This window comes from Varroa destructor, unplaced genomic scaffold (assembly GCF_002443255.2).
Source record: "Varroa destructor unplaced genomic scaffold, Vdes_3.0 BEIS01000002.1, whole genome shotgun sequence".
Classification (NCBI taxonomy): Eukaryota; Metazoa; Arthropoda; class Arachnida; order Mesostigmata; family Varroidae; genus Varroa; species Varroa destructor.
Genome location: NW_019211455.1, coordinates 47192460 through 47218406, shown reverse-complemented (window position 1 = coordinate 47218406; position 25947 = coordinate 47192460). Strand labels below are relative to the sequence as shown.

The 25947-nt window shown below is 42.0% G+C and overlaps 2 protein-coding genes and 1 long non-coding RNA gene across 6 annotated transcripts in view; 1 reads left to right on the top strand and 2 right to left on the bottom strand.

The window, feature by feature from the left end:
• Positions 1–6676: 6676 nt before the first annotated feature.
• Positions 6677–10684, bottom strand: LOC111244334 (uncharacterized). The gene has a single exon (XM_022791326.2). It carries the CDS (start codon positions 10682–10684, stop codon positions 9335–9337), a length of 1350 nt encoding a protein of 449 aa, XP_022647061.1. The 3' UTR covers positions 6677–9334.
• A 266-nt stretch (positions 10685–10950) lies between these two features.
• Positions 10951–25457, bottom strand: Dph3 (Diphthamide biosynthesis 3). Of its 2 annotated transcripts, XM_086981289.1 has the most exons (4): positions 24837–25457; positions 24125–24633; positions 22167–22361; positions 10951–11100 (listed from the first exon to the last, which is right to left on the bottom strand). In XM_086981289.1, the coding sequence occupies exons 3-4, from the start codon at positions 22302–22304 to the stop codon at positions 10957–10959; spliced, it is 282 nt and encodes a 93-aa protein (XP_086837415.1). In that variant the 5' UTR covers positions 22305–22361; positions 24125–24633; positions 24837–25457; the 3' UTR covers positions 10951–10956. The 2 variants fall into 2 exon arrangements, with proteins under 2 accessions (XP_086837415.1, XP_022647067.1); XM_022791332.2 differs by lacking the exons at positions 22167–22361; positions 24837–25457 and having other exon boundaries at positions 24125–24259.
• Positions 17298–25947, top strand: part of LOC147757903 (uncharacterized) — a 31410-nt gene continuing 22760 nt past the window's right edge. The window contains exon 1 of one of the 3 annotated variants that reach the window (XR_015322079.1): positions 17298–18197. This is a non-coding gene — a long non-coding RNA (uncharacterized LOC147757903). Of the gene's footprint in view, positions 18198–25000; positions 25142–25947 lie in introns of those variants that run through there. The other 2 variants (XR_015322076.1, XR_015322077.1) reach the window with 2 other exon arrangements.

Sequence of the window (25947 nt, the reverse complement as noted above, 5' to 3'; positions counted from 1 at the left end):
TAATACGGCAGAGACAAGTAAACACAATAACAATAATTATTCTTAATTTTTTCTTTTTTTTTCCTTTTTTCTTTTTACAAATCATTGTGTTCTCGCAATTGGCAGCGAAGAAAATAATCGTGCAACTTTTTTACTTGACTCGTTATTCTAGCCGATATTTTTTGAGCTATTTGTTTTCTTTATAGATAACGTGGATTAATTGCAGACGCTTTGCTACGGCCGCGTTCTTACTTTTTGTGCGATTAGTGGAAGAAGGTGTATATAGAAGCATTTGTATTGCTTAATTCACTTCAGGCAAAACTGTCAAACTTTTAAAAAATAATAAAACCAAAGTTGAACCGAAAAATCGAAGTTAGAAGCTCAAGCAAACACAATTTCTGACCATTTCAACATGCCCCAAGATGCGTAGTCATTCTCATTTTTATTAACCCTACAAAAAACTGTAAAATGCTCTCCAATACAGTTAAATATAGATAAATACAGTTGAATAAAATGCAATATAACCCAACAGCGCAAAATTATCTACAACTGTATTATTTTAATTCTATAATAAATAACGGCTAAATAAAAGCAAGGGGAAATCCAAAGTGATGCTTTGAAGCCAGAGAATATGTCTTGATTTAAGATCTTGCGACAGATTTAATGAAAAGTATTTCCTACGAGAAAGTAGATGTTTTATAATGATGACGCCTTCCAGACTCTTATAGAGGTTATTCGCCACCGTTATATATACACATATACATAAACAGACTTCCCAAAAATTCGTTAATTTTGTTCCGGCTTTAATATATTGCTTGGCATAATCCAGCTCACTTTTAGGTGCGTCCACGTCATTCTTTACAATTCCTTTACATGAATGAAAAAATATCGTGCACAGAATTCTCCTGTACATAGCGTGACATGTTAACTATAGATTATGCGGTGTCAGTTACGTGAAAAAGTTAGTTACCGTCTCTATTTGACATTCAGCAATTGTCGAATGAATCGAAGTGTTACCTCTGGTGTGCTTTTTTTTTTGTAATATCCCTGCATATTTTAGGTAGACCCTTATCTAGGTAGAAGTTCTGTTCGTTACATTTCCAATTATACTTATTCCCGATACTGGAACTAAAAATCGCTTCTTCTTTAGTTAGGTAACTTACAGTTATAATCCCTTAATATGCTCTTCTAAAATGTTCTTCTGAAAAAAGTTGTAATTCTTCTGAAATGTTTGTATTTATTTTACACTCAATTGGTACAGGCATAAAAAGCCAAGTACACATTAGCCTTTATATTAGCCTCGTCACCCACTCAGAATAGTCTACATTTGAATGTAATAAATAACATGCGACTGCCAGCGTGATCAGCATTTGGCCCAGCTGGACGAATCTCACCTAAAGGCTTATTATTACATTGTCAACTCGCCATATATGTCAATGCTGAACCTCCTGCTACAGTGTAATTGTTTCACTAAATAACAACACCTGCAGCGATCAACTAACTTGATTGATATTCGATAAATCGTCATCGACCAGCTGAAAATTCCGCTTACGATCACGTGAGTCAGTCTTGCTGTGCTCTCTTCAAGAATCCTAAGTAATACTTCACAGACTGTTAAATTTCAAGAGTAAACAAATAAATTGTTCCAATTTATGCTCGACCCGATATGCTCAATGAACGTTAAATACTGTAATAGGTAATGCGGTAAGCACATTATGGGAGGCAAATGTCATTGCCACTATTGCCACTGGCTTTGCGGTTTGATCCAGCAAGTATTGTTTCAATGGTACGAAACTTATTTTTTGCTCGGGATCCACTTGGACGAGAAGCGTACTAGTATAAGCACACGTTTGTACGATTATGAATTCACCCGCGAAAAAAAGTCACACTTCGTAAGCTTTAATGGACACTAACATATAGCACTAAAGATATACTAATGCGGCAGCACCGGTCGTCGCACCCTGATCGATTGACCATCTGCACGTGCGACATAGGCTGATTTTTTCCTGATTCGCCTACCTTTATTATGGGCGTGTCGAGGTCAAGTGGAAGCGCCCAGCTCTAGTTTGTTCAGTTCCGCAATTACTTGCTAGCCTTGCCACTACTGGAATTAGTTGTTCATCAAACTAGAAAGCCAGAATCGTCCCTCAAGCCGTGATCCTACGGCAATGCTGTAACAAAGACGAGGAAACTATCAATTTGGCCGGTTGCTTTCGCCGCTTCCCTTTTTATATCGTGGCATATTGTCGGCTGGGTCGCTGCAAAAACAAACAGACAGCCACATGCATATACACATACGCACAAACTGCCTAATAAGGTGGAAGTCGTACCAGCTTCTGTTTGACTGAAAGGGGGCGAGACTTCATCGTCGGGCTGCCCGAGTCCTCACTGGCTCGTACACATTCGACTGCCGTTCTTCGCGGAGCCCTCTTCAGCGAGTTGCTATTATACATCGTTCAATACGACCCTTATCTCCCGACTGCAACGAATTCGATCTCATTGGCTAATAGAAAAAAGGACTCTCTTAGCTATCAGCTACCAACTACGCATACATTGGTCTACAGCTCCTAGGAACGTAGTTTGTGCGGGAAACGAGGAAAACTAATGGCCTAAAGACCTGCACGATATCGCCCTGTTGTATCCGGTAGATGTGCTAGCTGCTGAAACCCTGCGTGCACAAAGTTGATAATCAATGAAAAACATGCAACGAATACTATCACCGCCCCGTCGATATGACATATGGTTACGTTTGCGACAACCGAGAATAAACCTGCCTCTTGACGTAATATCAGAGAAAAACATAAGCTTACAAGGTAGGGCACACGTACCTCGACTGTAACGAACAAAAACGCATATAGATATTTGGCTCACATCAGAACAAGCACGATAAAAACACGTATTTTACGTTGATTGCAGCACACATCGCAACAGAAAATGCTCAATTACTCTAGTCTTGCCTTCGAGAAGCTGTCGTTCAATATTCTTCAGTGTTTTGATTAACTGAATAAGGTCATAGTGCATGTTAAATTGACATGCTACGTCGACCGAGCTCAACAACCCTATACGTTATTTGTCCTTGTAGAGCTAATATTGGTCCGCCACCGGAAAAGGGTTCCCTGCGTGATCGGTTCAGACGGCCTTTCAGAGCATTGTATACAATCGAAAAAAGACGACTTGTTTCGATTAGTACATGCAAGAAAAGTCCATGGCATATAATTATCGTGGGGTAAAGTGGACTCTCTGATCGTATAGATAAGTTAGCCAAAATAAGAATCAAATGATTTATACTCTGTTGCGTTTAGCTGTTATATATATCTGGTAAAACGACCTTCATCTATTTGCTGATATAAAAATTATGGTTTCAGAAATTAGAATAGGTCACGAATTATTTGAGATATATTTCTGATATTTTATTTTAGCAAAAACATGATTTATCCTCGATATCAGATCAAATCTCAAAATTATCGATATATATAAATATAAATATCTTTCTCGGTAGCCATTTTCTTGTGTACGATCGTGCTTTTTTCTCTAGTTGAGCGTGACAATAGCTATTAATAGCAGTCAAAGTAAATTTTTCTATTGTGAATGCGCAGCGAGGTAATGTTAAGGAAACACTGGATGAATCTAACGATAATTAGAGCCCGAATATAACCTAACAAAATAAGGAGATTTTTTGCCTAAAGTGAAAACATTAAATAAAGCAAACTTCAGACCCCGCTCTTGTAAAGATAAGATCAAAGTACGTGTCAAGACATGTTAAACAGTAAAAACGATAACAAATTTAAGGCCACCAAAAGAAGTGGCGAAAATTATCTAAAACTCGTTTTTTAGATGAATTAAAAATATCGACTACAGAATCACCTTGCATTTCTACTTCTGTTCTCTTGCGACATTAACGTCGCCGCATTACAAGCCACGAAAGAAAATCACGTTACCCGAATCATCATCTACCGCGTTGACGGCATCTACTGTGCTTATTAATCGACCTCATCGACTCTGCTTCAGATTTAAAGTCGGTATTACCTCGCATAAATCGCGATAAGACAACAGATAAAACTAACGACTACCTAAGTTCCCAAATAAGTGAACATTTTGTTTTTCTGTTTGTTCTTTCTACGCCAATTTGTAATGTATGGAGCAACCTAAAACTGTCTAGCTTGTACTGACACCCAAAACCCAAAATCAGTTTGTTGGTAAATTATCATCGCCGCATTGTAAAGAATAAAATTTCTACTATTGATAGACTCACAGATTTCTATTTTGGATTCACTCTGGCGACTCTCACTTCAGTCGATTACGTATTGAGACTAAGCATTATGATATACCGGCGCAAGCCACTTGTAAGTGAAGAAAGACGTTGCCTGTCCTGATGCCACACGCACTGTCGTCGAAGTTGAAGGTATGAAGCGTCTCTCAGCCTTATGCGAAACGATACGTGCGTTTCGGAGAGCGCCTGCGTATGTGAACGGGAAGTAGCTACGAAGACAGGTTACCTCTGAGGAGCCACTCTTAGGAAACGCACACTATGTTGGACGCTCGGTGCAATCACCAGGGTGAATTCATCAAGTTAAGGATGAACGAGAAAAGCGCGAGAAAGACCACCCCTCAAAAAGGTCTGGGAAAGGCGGTAGTTTTTTCAAGATGCTGCTCTTTCTCTGAAGAACTGTGTATATTCGTTAGGATGGGTAAAAGCAGCCAGACACGAAAGCTTTAAGATTATGTCTTCAATCCTCGTTGGCAGGTAGGGCAGGGTTCGTTGGGCAAGGAAACGGTTGACACTAACTTATGAAAACTGTTATGCTGCTCGATTCCCTTCCTTGCTGGCATTGGCGCCTCACCGCCATTGCTACCTTCGCTTCTTTCGAAATCACCTCGTACATGAATTGGCATAGCTGTGTAGAACGGCTTGAATTCGCTTGTATCAAATCTACTTCAGTCTCTCATGATGACGACTTCAAGGCTGATGCTGCGTATGGTAGTGGTAAAGGGACCGAGGCGTAGGGGTAGTTAGGGTGAACGCTTTGCAATACGCGGGACAGGACCGGTCGCGCCTTACGACGAGGTTTACAGTCTGTAAGATGAAAGGGTAAATAGACTTCAAGAAGAATGAAGGCCCTTCCACGAAGGGCAGCCGTTCGCAAAGGTAGAACCGTAGAACAGAACGTGTCTTTGTGGTGCAGATATTTGCCTTCGTATCCCTCACATCGGAGTTTGTGCCCAACGAATATTGCTAGCGCACAAAACTTTTATAGAAGGCAAACTTCAAATTCGAGGCGGCAGGAATAAGGTAGAGTGAGAAAAAGAGACCTCACGCAAAGCTGCTCAAGTGTTCGGCAGCTCCCATAAGAAAACTCCCCTTAATGAACATAGACCACCTCGTATGCCTTTCCAGTTTGTTGGTGAGCAAGCTACCGCTATACCATCGTGGTAACCCCAAACATAAGCCCATATAATTTCTAGCCTTTTGGAGATAACTGGTCGTCATGCATTAATGGGAACGGAGCGAAGAGAATTGGGTTTTACAACCTTCAATTTGGCGCCGAAGGATGCACTCAGATTGTATTAATCCTGTGCGATTTTTTGGTAGCACATAACGCAAGCCCGCTTAAATAGGTCGTTAATTTGTAAGTGTTGATACAGTGTGCTATGAAACAACAGCGTACGTGCGTGCATACTTTGAACATTGCGTCCATCAGCCACAATAAACAACTTGGAGTGAAAACAAAGCAATAAATGGCTACTATAAAGGGCATAAAATTATAGTATGATCATGATCTGTATGAAGTACAAACATATTAGTGTCACCAACTGTAGCAGATGCCTTACCTGAAAAATGTATATGTTAGACTCATTATTTCTATGTTGTGTTGGGTGCATTCGATACAAGATGGATTAGTATAGGAAGAATTTTTTTTTATTATACATTATACGGTTCCCTAGTCACTATCGGATCTGTTCTTCGGTTGGTATAAGAAGGTTACTATAATGCCATCAATATTTAATATAATAGAAAATATCCATGATTTAAGTGTGCCCGAGTACGAAGTGTTGTGTGAAATAGTGTAATAAATAAATATAGTAGATAATATAAAATAAATAGTGTAAACTATTTACCCGGCCAGTTTTCTTAACGGAATGAAATCTACTTGACAACTTAAACAGTTTCTAAATCTTAAAAAAAACCGCTACGCCTTATATTTTAGACAGCTTAGTTTTTAGCCCTACCGACTTGGCCCTTAGCTAGTACCATCATGAGAACACAGATCCTTGTTCGCTCTTCAATCGGAAGTCGTTTGTTATGGATAAAGGTTACGGATGATGCGTAAAGTTTCAGTGTCTACTTGTTTCGAGTTTTCGTTCTACATGTTTCGAGGGCGTCACGGTTAGACATTCCATCATTCGAAGTTTATTTCTATGATGATCTTTTTTCCTACGTGGTTTTGATAGTTCTGCTAATAAATGCAATAGCTTAACCTGTTTTCAATTAAATATATACCATTAATTATATCTGTAGTGATAAAGGCAATACTACTGTTGCAATGTGTTTTCGTTTACAATCGGCTTAAGGTGCACTTTTTGTACAGGTTTATTAATGTTGCTCACGAAGCAATGTTTTCTACGCGTCCTAAAAGCTTTCAAGGTAACGAGCACTCACAACTATCTGTATAGCATTATATAATATACACACGTGTGCTAAACTTCAAAGAGCAGATTTGATCTTTATTCGTATTTTTTTTTGCATTAGCATTTCGCCTGAAAACTCTTAGTCAGCTGTACATGGAAAAGTAAACTAAAACGTGACCAACAGATACCAACGGATGGCTCATAGACCTATATCGTCTCAGTAACAACAGTTTTGAAACGGGTGACTTGGACTTTCTTTCCCTAACATTGAGCGCATGGTTTTGCAAACATCGTACTTCGTTATCGTACTGTTCCATCATGCGTGTTGCTCTTATGTTATTTATATTATAGTGAAAATTATTGTAGTACTAATTATAGATCTTTCAACAGTCTGTGCCGTCCTGCTGGTTCTGAATCCACAGATCATATCAACATTTCGATAATAGCGAATATGTTCCACATACAACAAACATTATTTTAGCTCCTTTCCAGTACTGTCTTTGTAGTGTAGATGACTGACTTCCAGCACGCAACAAAATGTGTTTACACCCGGATTCGAACCTGAATGTATCACTAACATATAACCACTGTACCATTGCGAGGACATATTATACATTGGTGGCAGCTGATAGGTTATCCATACAATACTGGCACCGATCGTAACTTTGAATACGATGAAGACCAAGCTTGAAACATAAGTAGAACAAAAAATATTTCCTACACTTTTTTCATAAATAGGCGCTTTTCATTTTTTTTTTCCATTGTTAGTACTTCTGAGATATTCTTGATCATCGTTTACACATTTTTCAATCAACGTCGAAAATATATTCGGTTTTGTAATAAAAAAATATACAATTATTAATGATTATAAAGGTTACAATTATAAAGATATTCAAGATTTTTTTTTTGCATACATTCACTATTCTTAAGTATTTTCTGAAAATGTCCAATAATTTCACGGAACTTATTAAAATCTTATTTGGGATTTGTATCTATACCTTTGTATTGAATTACTAAACAGAAGACTTAACATTTTTATACAGTTCGTAAACATTTCTATATTGTTGCAGTTGTTTTATTAGGTAATTAGGAGAATAAACGAACACAGCAAATACAATAGATTCGTGAATACTGATCATAAAAAAAATCCTCGAACAATATAAATCATACGTTCAATACAAAAACGTTTTTGTATTTATAATTATAGAGATCTATCAAATTATGGATTTTAGACTTTCATAGATATAAACAACGTTAGTGTCAAAATCATAAAAACGGCAACGACTAGCGAAAACAATAACGATTTAGATAAGTGCCCTGCAGATGACCATTACGCGTCATAGTTCTCTGACTAGTTTCAAAATAATGTCCAGCTTTTCCTATGTTCTACTTGACACAAAGTGCCAAGGCAGTTCCACTTCGATGTAGTAAACTCATCATCAGGTTTGAGTTTTTATCCATTATTTCTGTCCTTGCTGGTTCCAGTTATAGCTACATCAGCCCAAGCTTGGTTTCCGCTGGAGACACCGTGTACAACTCTAGCAATGTACGGTTTTTAATTCTTAATGTCTGATCTTAAATTCAAAGCCAATGATATGGAGTAGCGGTACAATGAGCTCGAGCTTTTTTCCGGTAACTTAATTGTACACAAGAAAGTTCTGAGACGTTCATAGTGCTGAACATTTTGAGATAAACGATTTTTTTCCACAAGAAATTTAACCTGCTTTTTGTGTTCCGTTCAGCTAAGCTGCTTGCGATATTAAAACACACATCTTCCTTTTAATACAACGTCGTCATAATACATACCTCATCATTACCTATCGCTAATTAGCTTAACAAGTAACCTTTAAGTACAAGCAATACAAATCGATTAGCAAACAATAAATAAATTTATTAAGCCTAGATTGTGTCTATGTCCGTGTAAGGTTGTTATGTCCGTCTTTACTGTATCCATATTTTATTTGGTGAACTTCATGTGTGTGTTCATTGTCTGTTCCGTTATTGTTTATTTATCTTACTGTTTTGTGTATTTAGTTTTTGTTGTTGTTTGTTGCTATCTGCGTGTACATCACTCTCCGTCATTCTTTCCTATTTTGCTATTTATACGACTCCTCCTACCGCTTGGTTTAATTCAGTTTCCTATTTCGGTTTGTTTCTTTGTTTGTAATAGAATATACAATAACTACCACAATATAATTGCCATCGTCGTCGCGTTATTCCATCATCATCATAATCAGTACCCATCCATAATATTCATAACCACCTTAGCCACGTCCTCTCTCGGACGCGTCCTTATTCAATAGCTTTAGTAATTGTTAGTTGTATCTAAATTTCGAGGTCGCTCTCCTCCTCGACGCTGAGGATTTCTCCATCTTTACCAACCGTTTTCAATCTTCTAGAGCCACTTTTAACAGGATTACTTCACTGCGTCCCTGGACGCGTAACTCCGTTCTTCAACACATTTGCTGCTTATTTTGCTTGGAAAACGTGCTTCTTTACAACTCGATAGTTGCTCGATTATGGCGATCAGCTTCGGTTAAATAGTACCTTATACACAAAACGTATCGATGGCAAACCATCGGCGGCACTGCGCTGTGCTTGTCATCATTGCTTTTACGGGCTAGCACCACGTCCAGCAGCACTAGCTTATATTAATTTTTCCTCATTTATTTATCATTAATTTTATTTCTCTTTTCTATTTTATTACTGTTTTGCTAATTACGTTAGGTTAGTACCGGGCTAGGTGGGGATTGTACTGTGAGTTGTACCTACGGTTTCTGTCAGTATCACCACCAGCGCCAGCCGGATCATTGGGTCCGGCATGGTCTTTGGTGCTGCCCCCCGCAGAACCGCTGCCACCGCCCTGTTTGTCGCTGACTTTTCCGACAAGACTTGCCAAATACTCGCGCGTCCTTCGGTGCTCTTTTTCTTCACGCTCTAGTCGTTGCCGTCGAAGTAAATCGAGGTTTGACCGCTTGCGATGTCTACGCTCCTCTTCGGATTCGGGGTCGGACTCGGATGACGGAGTTCTTCGCCTTTTACTCTTTTTGGCTTTCTTGCGTTTTCGTTGCCGTCGGGTGTACTCATCATCTGTTGAGGAGGATGATATGCTTGGACGTCGGCGTTTATCTCCGCTAGTACTGCTCGCCTTTCGTTTGACGTTCGATACGCCCTCCGGAAGAAACTCGATTCTTCGAAGATCAGCCTGATTTTGCCGTTGAAACAGATCCAACGATACCGAGTTGCTGCCGCTTGAGCCACCGGCGCCACCGACGGCCGTCGATGCACATGGCGAAGAGGCTCGTGGTGACGACGGCGTCGAACGGTCAGGTTTCTTCTGTAGAAGATATTTTTGTATCGTTCTCAGTGGGTCTTGCGCGTCCTTCTCGCGTTGGTCGCGTTTCCGAGCTGCTGTTAACGCCGCCGTCGTCGCATCGGCTGTCTTTGCTGAATCCACGATTCCCCCACCTTCTCCTGCGTCTACCGCCCCCACAGTGGTTACCGTTTTTTCTAACCTTTGGTAGAAACGTTCATTGCCGTCGGCGTTATTGCTACTTTGCCCCAAGTACTGTAAGATGCCGACCTTTCTCTCCCAATCTTCCTGGTCGCGTTTTTTATCAGCTGCAGCCTCGAGATTGCCCCCATGCAATTTTCCTTCAGCCAACTCGACATCACGGAATAGATTTAAATGCTCCACTTTACTGCTACTTCCCGATGGGTTAACAGTATCCACCGATTTGCTGGAAGGCAATGTTTGGTCATCATTGTTCACACTACTGCTATTCTCCTCCGTACAGGCAGCGTCGACGAAAGCGCCCCCGACTTTGGCTGTCGGCGGCGAAGATGAGGCCTCTCCGGCGCCGTTGGGTCGATCATTATCATCATCATCCCCGGGACTTTCACGGCTTCCCGTCCCATTGCGTTTTCGTAGGATATCTAACGATGCTTCAAAGTTGGCAATGTGCGTGCGTTTCGCGAGTTCTTTTTCTTTGGCTGCCGCTTCCGCCTCATCGCGACGAACTCGCTCGATGTTTTTTTTAGTACGCACGTGCCAACTCTTTTTGGGAAGAATATTCATAGCGAAATACTAGTGACGATGATGACTAATTTGCTAAACGCGGTTATACCGGCCGGATAATGGTGTGGTAATCTCGAGCGAGAAATGCACGAGGTTAACGTCTTGTGTATCCTAGGTATTGTGGATTGTTAGTCTCGAATTCGGTAGCAGCCAGCGCCTTGAATTTGAGGCGCAACTGATTGGGAAATCGAGACCGAGATCGGTCTTTTCGCCTAGCCAGCTTTTTGTGCAACGAAACTTTGAAATAGTTTTCCCCAACGCTTGTGCCCAGTCTAACTAGACCTCTTAATAGACTGAACGACGGACTCCTTCTCCTTAAGTGGCCTTGCCTCTTCTTCTTCAGTGAAATCCTCAGGGTTGTAAATGACCTTGATTACTAACGAACAGCTTGGGCACGTCGCCACCTCTTCACCGTTCTGGAATAGTCCAGATAATCCGAAAACAAAAATAGAGACAAGAGAATTAGCGATGTTAACATTTGCTATATAGCTTCCAGGTAGAGTAAGAATTTAACATAAAAAGATAAAATAGGTATGTAAAAAATTCTATGTGTCCTACAAAATGGCTTTGGGTTAATCTTAAATGCTATTCATTTCTGCATTGCTTTATATATATACATTTTGTAGACGTTATATATATATAACATCTACAAAATGTATATAATTGTATATACGTTTTTTAATCCGTGGCTGATAGCACTAACTTTTCAGAACATGGGAACAGAATACGATAACAACGTAAATAGATAAACGCTTTCGGGACCTATTGAAAATACTTCGGAAAAAGCGCCTTTCCTTGGAAGCGCCCCATAATATTACAATATTCTGTGAAAGCTAACAAAAAGTTTTAACAAAACTACTGCGTAATAAAATCAAGCGTCATCGATAACAATCGTAAAATCTCAATTTGATTTCTATGACTAGTGTGGTTGTTATGGATCTGTTCATTGCTCTTCCGCTTAAAAATATCTTTCCAATAAACAATAGCTGAACTCCCTAAATCGCCTTGGTCAGTGCTCCATTCACCGCAGAAAAAAACTGTCATCATGGAATGGGTGCCGAGAATAATTGTTTTATTTTTTGTTTTAATCCTTGCGTAGTTGCTTTTTACTTTTTACCTAATTGATAAATGAAATCACTGTTCAACATTTTACTTTGATGAACGACGCAACGTAGTGGTAAGCTCTACCCGCAACAACTGATGGACTGAAAGATGATGCTAGAAAAATATATGATAAAATCTTGCAGAAACTGCCAAAACTGTTCAAAATGGCAACTATTAAGTATCACTACACTAGGTTTTAACTACGATATTACTACAAACAGACACGCTGCAATAACGGCATACCCACAAGAAAAGTAATTGCGTTCATTTTTGGCGAAAATCGTAGCTATCTAACCCCGGACTAATTTTACGACTCGCACAACATTTGAATTAAATCATGGTGCCAAACGAGGATCGTTGTTGACGCAATTCTTACCACACAGAGTTTTTCCCAATGTTCTTTAAAATCTCAGAACGACCTCTATTAACATCAAACACATTCGGTTCTAATATCTAATAGCTCTTTGTTCCCAGTAAAGACAGCGCTAACCCAGCTGATACCACAATGATTACCGCTACATAAACAAGAGCGCAAATCGAGTGACGTTTCATTACGTACGACACTTCTGTCTCTTCTCACTTTTTTTACGCATAATTCTCTGGAAATATTAACGAAATTTAATCGCCTATCGTGCATTGATGCTATTTTCCTTCTTTTTTGATTTATTTGAAACTCCAGCTATCACCTGGTTTATTTTTCATGTTTTACACCTGGTACGTAAGGTGTTACGCATTACTTCAGACGGCTAGCTTCTGCCAGCACGGATCGATTTGTGTGTTTAAGCTCGAACGCTCGAACTTAAACCACCGCATCTCCTTAAGTTTAGCAACAAACATATCATCCACTGAACTATAATCGGATCTATATCCTCGTACCATTGTATCTATATTTACCAAACTGTGTGTCAAAGAGTCCTTCTAGTTATCAACCGCACTGTCCGCCACATCGTTCCCGAGCTGTCTCACTGAAACTGTTCCCCCATGTTGAACCCCAGGAGTCCTTTTTTTCTCCTTAGGCCATTTACGACTGACCGTCGGCTTCATCTGCGCGTTACGGCCAACCGGAGCATGACGTTAACACGAACGACAGACGAGCAAAATCCGAGAGAGTCAAAGTAGATAATTCAGTTCAGCCCAAACTATTTCTATAGCTATACAGGTAGACTAAGTTCTACCCATGACAGTTTCTCGTTTTGGTCTCAGTTCACGTTAAATTTATTACATCATGCTATACGCGCTTTTAGAGGACCCTCTGCCAACGACTATGTGAAACGACGCCTACGGCGACATGTAAGACCGTTCTGTACAATCAAAGCCATCCGAGGTTTGATTCACAAAGACACAACAATTACAGCCGACATAGATTAAGGAGGACCAGCACGGAGCAATAACATCATAAACATAATTAACAACGCATGCATTGTTAACATAATAAAGTATATCGGCGACAAATCAGCCCGCTATCTGCTAAATGTGACGGTCCATCATGACGATACGAGCACTAATGCAAGTAGCATGTGCGTCACAGCTAATCGACGCTGACCTGCTGATCGTTAAGTCATAGTCTGCTTACAGTAAGGCTATACAGGGCTTTCATTCTATTTTGCTCAAGACGCATTTTATCACAAAAGTATACACAGACAGGTAACACTATCGATACTGAAGTCTACGCTAAAGTTTACTTGCTATCTCCACATGAAGTCAGGCTATTTTTCCCTTACTCTGACGAAGAAATGCCATTAGGTAACAATAACCATCATTATCAGCAACAGGTCGGCAATTTCAGTCGGTATCACACAATCGTTAACGAAACGCGGATCACTATCATCATGATAATCATGATCATCCTCATTGCTCCGCTGATATGCGCAGTTATTTTGAATATTGGCCAACAACTAACCACCCGCAATTCCTGACCATCATTTAAACCGGCCTTCTGTCCTTCCGAATATCTACTAGGGGTAGGCAAACTATTTGAGTTGCTTCTGTTATGATTTGTCAACTTCGTCTTCATCCTTTTTACATACTGTTGAGAGATTAGCGTGTCTGTGAGTTTTGAGAAAGAGACCAACCGATAGTTACAGCTGTTTCAATAAAGTTACGCTAATTCGGACTTTCGTATAGCGAAGAGGCGCAAAAGGTTTTAGGCGGTAAAAAGTGTAATAATAATTAACGCATCCTGGCATTCTGCGCGAAGACGGGCCAATATATGTACAGGACGACACTAATCTAAAAAGAAAATGGGTTCTAAGGTGCGTTGGCTCGTGTAACATAAGGATCCTACCTTGAGTATAACTCATGAAGCTTAATACAAAACGAAAATTATTGAGAATCGCAGCGCTTCCTGGCTGACTGTCGTTGCCAATCTTGAGTGAACGCCATCGTGATCAAGAATGTCATTGTGATTAAGCTATATTTTTTTGCGCCTAAATTTTTCCCTATATATATATATATATATATATATATATATATATATATCGGGAAAAATATATATATGTCGGTGGAATATGTGTGTATGTGTAAGTGTGCAACTGGTTTTGTCTTCCATCATTTATTTTAATCACATAATGAGCAATTTAGGTATTCAGCACAGGGAATTGGTGGAAGCAACGAACGATAAGCTTTTTATTTTTTTCTTTGCACTATAAGCACACACGATGGAGTAAGTTATTTCTACTGTGTTTTTTTTACCCTAATGTTTGTCATCGTTCTTTTTCGACATCTGTTATTTTTGTTTTGTCATCGTTCGTTCTTCTTTTACGACCCAGCTCCAATATCCACAAGAAGATCTACAAACCCTGCAAATTACGTTCTTCGTTCTCTCCGGTATAAGCTACTAGATCTACAATACAGTTACAGACGTATACTTCCGGAAGTTGTTTTTTGTAAAAGAAAGTGTGCTCTGCCTCTTCAGTTCATCTGTATAATCATCATAAACATCGTCTATATTCCTGCTTTCAAAATACTCGCCTTCTTGGAAACGAGTTCAACATATTTGTTCCCTTGCTTGCAATTACGCACATTACGCTTCGATGCTGCCCTGTCGACTTTAGGTACTGTGTCTCGACATGTCTCTACAAAACGTAAGTGGCAAAGACTCGGTAATCACCAAATCATCGACTGCAACTTCCCCCATCATCAACAGCGCCACAGGCCAGATCCCCAACGCACCGCGGCTTCTCATAACATTACCATCCAATGATATTGGTACCCCTCGTTAAGTCACTGTTGTGCTACTAAACAAACTACGACTACCACGTAAAGAAAAGGGATGGAGCTCTTGCGATGATTCTCTGCGAGAGGAGGGTCACCACTTGAAAAGTTACAATGTTGCAGTAACATATCCAAGTCAGTGCTACCCACAGCATCTGCGGCCGTAATTGAAGCCGTAATTACATCGCATCGCAGTCTAGCTAACACTAGCGGCTCGTGACCTCCTTATCCAGTTGCTCTCACAGCCGTTTACTGTACTGATGATGCCATCGACAACCTGCTGCAGGATCAATCAGTCTTCTCTCATGTCTTGTTTCTCTTACGACAACTACAACACAGTTCACTGTCGACTTCTGGCCGCTCTGTCGCCATCGACCGCGCTAGCAACGACCAGCGTATTTCTTTCGTATGCTTTCGAAGCGCTTTCAGTTTTTCTACGCGGAGACCCTCTCACTGCTCAGCGCCAGCGTCCAACCCTGAAACGCTGAGTAAACGCCGAACACTGTACCCGTACTGTCCCGTATCGCGAGTCAACGAATGAATGGCATCAACGGATCTACCTAACACAGGCAACCCCAGCGGCGCCGTGGAACGAACAGCTGCTCACACACAACTCCAATATCGCGGAACTCCTCTCTCACTGCTGCTGGCGTAACTCAGCGCAGTCATTGCCGCGGCTCTCACCCTCATAGTGGCGAGGCCGTTACAGAGCTGAGGGTCCCCACCTTTAGCGACACAGTCGTTCTGGCACGCAGCGTTCCACTACCACGAGGCAACACTCACGGCCTCAATATAGACGAACCAATATAAAGTTGGCAATCGTGGTAACGATACTGAGCACAGCAGCACTGACTGTATCGGACACGCAGCGAACAGGCCGATGAATAAATGTCGACCCAACGCCACTTCTTGAGGCCGTAGAGACCTAACCGAGTGGGTAGGCTCATTGACGGACTGGTCACAGACAGGCAAAGTGGTCACATTGCAGTAACGATGCCGAAAGGGAACAGCAGTCCGACTGTCCGTAGACGTCGACCTGTGTTGATGACTTGGATAGTGGAACGGGCCTCCGGTGGGAGCTGGTATCTGCTCATTCGTAGATGATGGCTAGATCTTCGTAGAGCACTCGTAGACACTGGTCGTAGTAGAAACTACCAGCAGTAGTAGAAGAACTGTGTGACGCATTGTCGATGGCAGAAAGATAGTCGCCACTGTTTTCGACAATAGAACACGCGATTCTACTGGTTTTGATTAGCAGCCCCAATAGCTTTTGCTGTTGGAGCACAGCAGTCTTTGCTGAGCACGTTTGATTCGTACTATCATCGTTTGTCGAAGATACTGAACGAAACGCAGCAGAGCAAAAAGAGTAGTAGAAGGAATAAACAGACGCTTGTACAGCCAACTGACGAGCCGTAGACGTTGATAGTGCCAGTGGTATGCCGTTGGTGATAGCTGTTACGTTTGTCTCCGATCTTAAGGGAACAACAGGAAAAACAGTATGGCCATTACACATACTATCACGACAGCCTGGTTGAGGCCAAGGCATTATCCACTAGGCCTCATTGTCGGTAGAGGTCCGGCGGTGGCGTATTCCATGAGAAAGCCGGGTTAATACGTTAACTCCGTCAGACACGCATGTGCTGTGCCCAAAGCGTCGCCCGAAAATAGTTTATTTTAGCTCTCACAGTGCCACATTATCGCTACTGCCGGTAACGAACGAACAATTGCATGTCATATGCTAGTTATGTTATCTTGAAATTTATGAGTATCTACCCAATAGATAAGACACGCCAAGCAAGAAAACGCTGTAGATTCCAAGCCAGTAATATACTGCGCCAGATCTACTTGTCACAAACAAAATAATCCAGCGCAATCGATTACGACAAACTACTAATACGATTATACCGAAACCAGTTACGGTCTGATGAGTTGACTAAGGGATCCATATCGACTACTTACAGCAGTGCGCATTCAGGAATGCATATATATATATATATATGCATATGTGGCTGTGTGTCTTCAGATCTCGGTCCAGCACCATGCCAGAGGTAGATCCCACTCGCAGAAGAGTAAACTTTTCCGTGGTCTGTGGTCTCGATAGTAGCTAAGGCAAAACCGCAAACGGTAAATTTCAACTGTCTGTACAGCTGTCCACACGCCACTCCATGTCAATAATGAACGATCGCTACCCTAAAGCCACGTCGGTGGCGTCAGCTAGCTGAACGGCTGACGAGACGGCGCAGTGAAACACGCGCTGAAATAGCTGCCGACACGCTATTCTATCAGGGTACTTACAACTGAGGCGGCGGCAGTAGCAGCGACCGAGTTAGTTGCGACAGGGGGCGTCAATAACGGCAACAATCTGCAGCACAAAACGAATCTACGCCAGAGTCAGTCATGATACGGCGACAGTGGCTGACAGGCACGGCTGCGTATTCTATAAATTTAGATATACAGAGTAGGACAAAAATACTTCTTCGTAATTGGAACAGAAACCACTTGGCAGTTTGCGAATCTTTATTTCTCATCTGTTGAAAAAAGCTAAGAGGGTAAAGTATAGTAAAAATTAGTACAAAATCACTTAAGCAATGTCTCTCAAACTGTTAAATGACTATTTTTCTAACTGTCAAAAGACGTATCCCTCGCTCTGTATACGTATCATTAGGAACAGAGAGAGGACGGTGTCGACCCATTACCCCACAACAGCCACTTGAACATCTCGTTGGAAAGACGAAAAGATATGATGTAGAGAAAGTGTAAATAACGTACAAAGAAGAGAAGGCCTCAGGACAGAGCTACTGGCACAAAGAAAACAATCAGTAAGGGGGGTATTGTTATGTTTGAGTGGCCTGTGGCGTTCCTATACCTCTTTGTCTTTATTCGCGCAAGCGAGTCGACCTCCCGAGCTGCCTTAAACGTGTACCTTGCAACGAGAAGGCTATGGCGATCAACAGCAGTAATGGTAATATCTAATAACGCAACGGGGTACGTAACGATTACGAGAACTTAATGCGAGATAAAATTGTTACAGTAGTCGCGACCACACGCTGATACTAGACAACAGCCACTGAAGTCAACGCGAATCACGCAAACCCAGGAAAACAGTTGCGCCTTCCCTGCAATGCCCGCTGTGGGATCGGTCAGGTGTTTTCAGCGACTTGGTCGACGATAAAATGGAAAGAAAAGTCTGCGCATTGTATGTAAAAGTGGCTCTATTATTATATATTCATAGAGAAAGTGTTGTAGTGACGTATATCACCGAAACATGTCGAATGGAAATGTTTTGTGAAGGCACGCCTAACAAGTTTTAGTCTAATTCGCTTGGCTAGTATAACGGGATAAATGGCTAGTGACATTATCACAAGACCTGGAAAGTAGCTTATCACGCTAACATATACAAGAGTCGCCTTGGCTGATCCATTAATCAAATCTTGTCAGCGTTTTACATTAAAGTATAAAGGAGTTAACAATAGAGCTTGTATATGAAAGGCGAAAACGTTTTTCTCAAATGAACTCAGGTTTTACAACGCACTAGTAGAGCTTGCTATCTTTGTTTTGTTTGGATACCTTTTATTTCAGTTAAATGTATTTTTCGATAAAAACATCGAAAGTTACTTAACCAAACATTCGCGAATTAAACACGTTAGAAGCTATATATATATATATATATATATATATATATATATATCGACCAATACCTGCATCTAATATGTTGCCGATGGGCTTTGTTGCCGGAAGCCGGCGAGCGACCATGGTCAATACCGAACGCTGATCAACGTCGCCTGTGTCATCGCGACACGACTCTCAGCAAGCGGTACGCAGCCGCATTGAGTATATTTTGTCCACATTTGGTTCACTGCCAAAATGGCAGACATTCTCGGCGCGCTGGCACTTCCAGAGAGACGCTGTACAGTCATACATCAGACTTCTATTGAATCCTTTTTTTTGCCAGCTTTTAGTGTAGACGAAACACAGTGAGTGGCAGAAATTGTGACCGTTTCTTGGTTACAGGCGATATATAGTTGATAGTAAGTCATATTATGGTTACCAAATACAAGTAATTAAACCAGCTTACATAACAGACAGTTGTAGCAGAGGTGACAGAAGTGATTTACACAAACAATCGAATTCAGACTCGATCGTAAAATAGCGCCATGTAGTTAGACAAAAATTCGTAGGTAGAATCTGATAGTGTATTGACTACAACAGCTGGCGCTCTGCTGGATTGCTGTTAGCAGGGCAGTTTTTCACCACCGAATGAAATCACATTATTATAAATTATTTTTTAGCCTGCAGCACTAAACGCAGATGCCTGCTGCGAAGCTTTTTCACGGAGCCATTCGTCAACTTTAGCTCTTAGTCTATGCCGCTATATGTACAGGCAGTACAGCAAGAGCAAGGCCGCATAGATCATCATGAACTCGTGCCAGGATTTAAGTGCGATATAGTTCAATTTTTCCGCTTTCGAAAAAACTGTGTAACAAGTTACTCGCACGATTAAATTAGTTAATCTTTAATTAAACTTAACTCCCGGTCAAGTGTTAAATACCTATAACTATTTCCTTGAATGAGAACGACACTGTTCCGAACGTCCTCCAGTGCCTCTTGTGCAATTAAAAAACGAGTTTAATCAATTAGTGATAGCGCGATACGACAAATAGCTAGACTATTTTTACTACTTTTTATTATTAAAAAAACAGTGAAAGAAAAACACAGAAATTATGATTTCTTTCGTTACATTCCCTACAACGCATTAAAGCATAGCAGACAGACGGACCCACTTTTCAGTTAAATTTAGTTCACTGCACTTCTGTCAGAACGGACTCGCACCTTCAATAAATAAATAATCTGCAGACAAGATTATTAAACAGTACGACAAAAAAAGGCTGTAAATCAATCTGTATCGATTTTCCCAACAACACTAGAACAACTACTACTTTCGACCAAAACGCATTTGGAGCCACACCAAAGGGCTGAGCCGTGTAATATCTAACTAAATACGGCACTTGATATGAATCAAATGATGCGCGGCCGAGTACAATGAAACATAAGCCTCTTTCGCAAAGTGACCTCATGAAAGCACGAAATATACAAAAGAACCTCTGTTTACATTCAATACATCATTCTACGGCCTCTCAACGCTAAGAACACTTCCGCTGTGCTCTGAACGGGGTAGCAGTACATGCCTCACTTTCGTTACTGAGGCGCTAACCTCCACAAACTCAGGATGACGAACAGCTATAGACTGTCTTATGGCCTGTGAGAGGTACCCACGACACGGCAGGCACGTGATTATCATTTTATTGTTATCATTCTCATTTTGCTTTTAAGCTATTGTTACGAATAGGTTGTCAAGATAAATTACAGGTGCTCCTGCACGCCTATTCAGCAATAACAACGCGTAGACGATGAGAGGGGCCGTCTCTGTCGCTACTGTATTTAGTGATTTCTGGCACTTCCGCAGTCTCGGTGGTTGAGACCGCTGTTGTAGGAGGCTAGCATCGCTGGTTCAAAAGAGCAACACCAATAATTTAAAGACCTACTATGTTGAACAAACCTTTTGGCTGCCTGGTTGGCTGGCTGGCTCGTTCGTTTGTTTATTTGTTGATTGGTTTGTTCACAGCATCATGAAATCTTGCCGCCATACAACCTTTAGTCTAACTTACCAGTCACCATAGCGTATAGCTCGTATACCGTATAACTATGGACTCGCATGAGTTTACAATAGTCTGTGTGCAGTTTGCAGTATACGACGTCCGTTGTTAGGAAACATACGCAGCTGCCCCCACCAACGCGACAAACGAATGCGAGATAGGCGAAAAAACTAGCGCCTTATGGCCCTTGACGTGGTAATTACGCGAGTCGATCGAGCACTCCGCAAACAACCACAGCGACTAGCAACACCCACGGACATGACAAAACCGCTCGAGCCGATCTCCAAGCTTCGTTTGCTAACTTCCGCTTGCCTAACCGGCCCCATCTCTTTTGATGCGACCATGTCGGGCCATTATCGACGCCCCGGGTTAATTATGCCCAGTTGCTACCGTTCCATCCTGTTTCGTTCGTCCGTTCCAATATGTTGCCCGTGCTTCGCTCGCGCCAGCGACCGCCATTATAATAAACATTACTACGATGATCGTCAACGATATCATAACCAATCGGCGGTCCCTTCATCCGTCTACTTGCCCATACAATAGCGTTTATATGGTGGCCATCTATCCGTTCGCGCCGTTTAAGCCAACAAGCGCGACTGCCGTCCAGAGTAAAGAGCAGCCCAGCGGGCCGCTTGCACTACTGGCCTAATGAGCTGCCAGCCTGGTGACGTCGGGGTCAAACTAGGTTTGTTAGGTGACGTTGTGTTGATGCGAGGCTACTGCCGACGGCTAGTCGGCCGACGAGTTTGCTTTGGTTGGTTCGATAGCGCCGCCAGCGACGCTTGGTCGTACACAGAAAAAGAAAGAAAATTAAAGAGTGTGCAATTGATTGCCCACCTTTCGTGTCAGCCAATAGCATAGCGTAACCTCTCCACATACGTAAGGCGTATTGGGAACTTAGCTGGTGTCGACTAGGACTCAATAGAATGAGACGACTACGGACAAAGGCCAGGTCATGCTGACTGGCCACGTAGTGACTTAGGACGTTGCTGTCAACATACGGGGTAAGCATCTGCGTTAGACAGCGGCAGGATGTAGCTGAGGACGGAATACCGATAGAAGTCGGTATAGAACTTTCGCAGAGGGCAGAACCGTCGCAGTAAACTATAGATTAGCGGTCTAAACCTTGACGTCGTACACAAAGGAATGACATCATTCATGGCCGCGGTAAACCTAGCAAAAAAAACGTACACATACATATGCAAACCTGTATATACCAAGTAAACATAAGTATTTGTTAAGCAAAGCGTAAAGGGCCAACAGAGAAGAGGGCTTTGTCAAGGAGCCCATGATCTCGTAGGAAATAATCAGAATATTTATAATTCAGTGTCACCATTGTTGCTGTTGGCCCGATGATTAAGAGAGCAGGATTTCGTTGAGAGTGCAGCCGATCTGCTGGAGTCTTTATAGACACGTTCGTCGCACGCGCGGTTCTTTGGTATTCTACCTCTTGCCTTCAACTACTACTACTATAATGGAAACCAATAACTCGTAGACACAGATAGACTGACCTGGTGTTTACGAGCACAGTTAGCGAAAATAGAGGCAGAATGCCGGCTCTCTTTTGTATATGCGTAGTATACGACCTGGCTCGTAGGCCAGAACCCGGCCTCAAGCGTCCACTGCTGCGGGGGCCAGTAGATAATCATGTACCGATAGATGAAAAAGAAAGCTATTAACGTGGTAATAGCTTACTGTCCGAATACCTAGAGAACAATGTTGATGCAACGAGGAAACAACAAAAAATATTCATAACAATAATAGTAACATCACAACGAAGGGATTACTATAAAAGGTGTAGGAAAAACAAGCAAGAGATCGTGCTTGGTCTGGCTATGCTACTGTGAAAAAAACAGCCATATATATAATCAATGGTAGCGGTTTAAAGTTTCCGTAAGTGTGGAGCACAGAGACTTAGCCGTCCAAATTCAATCTGAAGAATGACGCTTTATTTGTTTTGATGAAGTCTTAGCAGCTACACTGGGCTAAGAATAGAACAAAGAAGAAAAAAGCTGTTTTCGGATAAGGCAACAGTTTTACATATGATGAAAAGCTTTTATACTATCTATGCAGCAGTGTCAGGTTTATTGCTGAATGCGGCCGTTCCAGTAGTCGCAGATTCGCGACAAGTAAATACGCTGGGCCGTACTTCATTACTGTGTTTGCTGATCTGTACTTCTTAAATCGTGTCGATAGTGTCCAAGTGAGTGACAAAACGCGTTATTCGAGAACAGCCCTGCTGGCACAATAGTTATGCAAGAACATGTGTAAGTTAAACACAGTGGGTAGATTTCCCCATTTCGTCGACTGTCAGCCGGCAAAAGCCTTCAACGCAACACGATAACAGCATTCTCGGTAACAGAAAACGAACCGAGATCTCGTACAGGTAAAAATATTCTAATTATTAGTCATACCGTTCATGCAACTCTGTAGATCCCACAGAGAAACGGTTACACGAATTACTGTCAAATGAGCATGAAAACTTTCAAGTTTTCAAAAAAATACGCCTTTAGCCAAATCAAACAGACGATCAGATAACATCTGTTCGTACTAATAATGAATAACATTATTAACAGCAATAATTGCTGCATGATCCAATATTTAATACCGACAAAAATAATAAGTGTACCAGAATACACTAACAGTGCTAGCGCCATCATTGATACAGTTATTGCCATCATGTTTGACATAATTCAAGAGATTTTTACCTTGAGGCCCTTTTGCGCGTTGCCGGCATTAACAGAGCTATATTCAATATCATTTGATGCGTTGGCCTGCTGTTGAAGCAACAGCGGACACTATCGCTGCCTAACGTAGTCTTCAGGCGCAAGCTAAGCTCTACTAAACTAAGTACTACGACGATTTACATCATGTTCGCTTTGAGACTCTCTGTTGCCGTCCCTGCTAATATAATTCGTCAATTTTTTTAGTTTGCTAGCTCTGACTAGCGCACTAAGCCGAGGGTCTACCATCGTCCAGTGTGGCGCAAGTCTATATATACATGAGGATACGCGTACATCAGGAACAGTTTGATTGTTGCTACTAACCACACTTACGGTTAATGTAGCGATGGCGACCGCCGCAGTGCTGGCGGTAGACGTGATGGAATCAATATGTAATAATAAGTTGTTTAACGAATCGCCTACAAATGGCGTTCATCTCCTCATTCACTAGCCGCAACGAGGTTTTTTGCCGCTGTTATCTAACCCCTCTAGCCAGCTAATTAGCTAGGTGGTCAAGATACTTTCTGATAATAGCAATATTGACGCCGGATGGAATCCTAGCGGTATTGTGTTGTCTAGTAAGTGTTCAGCTAGCATGTAACATGTGGTATATTATGTAAACAGACGCATCTTTTCATCCTATCCACATCTACGGCTGTTTTTCGATAAATGAGTTAACGTAGTAATCTTTATCACCGATCTATTCAATGTATAAACGATGCAACTATGGCTTTTCTTGAACCTACCTGGAGGTCAAGCTTCGTAACGACAAAACGATCCCCGCAAGGACACGGATAGTAGTAGGACTCAGTTTCCTCGTCGTATTCGAAGTCTTCAATTTCGATTTCGTCGTGGTATACCGACATGGTCGTCGGACGCCGCCTACAGAAACACGCACTCAAATCGTTCACCGCCACCAGCCACAGCGCAAGGGCAGGTGTTAGCGCACCTGCAATAACGGCTCTGGCATAAAACTGAGAACGTTCGTAAGCTTGCCCTGATCACCACTATCCATATTGCACACAAATATGGCAGGGGGCAAGGACGCTGCGGCGGCAACTAATGAAAACTCGGCGCGTCGTCAGTTCACATTTCACACGGACACTCACTCAACGACGTTCACTATTGCGGACAGAACGGCCCACTGCCATCTTCGATCATGATGATCTCAAATGGTCTTAATTCTACAACCCCAACCGAGTTTAGTACTGTCGCCACGACGTGCTTGCATGTACACGTTCGATGCTACATAGTCCTGGAATGATGATACACAATTAGTGGTTGATTTTGTGATACACTAGCTTGCCTCTTCTTTTGTAGAAACGGGCCTATTGCAAATCGTTGCCGCTTGCCGTTTCTTAATTAGTCGTATTAACTTGCCATGCGTCCATCGACGTCGCGATTACGCGAACAGATGCGTGCATTAGAAGCAGTAGCTGCTTTTTCTAGTACACTTACATCAACATTTATACAGCACTGCAGATGAACACTGATAAATTGACTAGCCGACCCACCAACAATAAGAAAACCCAACAAAGCGAGACCACAACACGCGGCACACGTGCGGTAAATCAGCTAAACGAATATTCAGTTTGGATAGTGGTGCTACAAGCGGTAGTACCTCTACTGTTAAATTCTGTGCAGTGGCAGAGTTCGACGAGGAAGCAGCGCTAAAATGATAAATTTACGGCTGTTTTTGCCCTTGCTCTACGATCAAGGCAAGAGCCCTGCAATCAGGTTCAACTCACACCGCAGAAAAACAGGTAAGCAGATCGGTAGGCAACCCTTAAAATCTGCGGGGTAGATGTAAGGTAATAACAACGATAGCGCCACGGTTTACTTTCCTACGGACTTACAATAGTCGCAACTGCAATGGCAGCATCGCGAACAAAATAACATCACACATATATACAGCCCCTGCGCACACACGCAAGCCATAGGGCAATTCATTGAGAGCTCAGCTCATCGCATCGTTCAGTATGATTCTCGAGTGAGATTTCTTCCATACGAATGCAGCTACCCGTCCATAGGACAAGAAAATAAACCGAACGATTTGTTCAACAAACTAAACTGATTCACCAGCACAGTAGAGTAAGCAAGTCGAATCAACCATGTTCGCAGAAGGCAAGCAGACTTACAGATGGAAGTTTTTGCCTACCTCTTTCTCGTTGCCGCAACGCTATAGATATCCACGACGATCCATGTTACTCGTGCCTGAAACGGCTGCGGTCTCCTTCTAGAGAAAAAAGAAAGATGTGGCCTGTCGATAGGCCGATGAATGCAGCTTTAAGACTCTTGTCGTCTCAGCAACTCGATGAGACGTACTTTGCGTTTGGCACCACTTCGTCTGTTTTCCTATGGTGTCTATTGTAGCGGATTTCTATATTATTCGTCCGTTGCTTCTCTAACCAGAAGCGTAGTAGCTCATCGTCGCAGCATGCAGAGGCAGCAGGCGGGAATAGTCGCCGCAGCCAAACCAGCGAGTCAGCCAGCCAACCCGAAGAGTGGATGTGTTTACGGATGGCTGGCTGCAATTTCGACGGGCTGCGCTTTCCTGGGATGTATGTTG

Excerpts from the sequence above, each read along its gene's own strand:
- LOC111244334 (XM_022791326.2), bottom strand. The coding sequence starts at position 10,684 with ATGAATATTCTTCCCAAAAAGAGTTGGCACGTGCGTACTAAAAAAAAC.
- Dph3 (XM_086981289.1), bottom strand. The coding sequence starts at position 22,304 with ATGATTATCTACTGGCCCCCGCAGCAGTGGACGCTTGAGGCCGGGTTC. Across the intron at positions 11,101-22,166 it reads ACTGTGCTCGTAAACACCAG|AACGGTGAAGAGGTGGCGAC; the intron begins GTCAGTCTATCT and ends GGACTATTCCAG.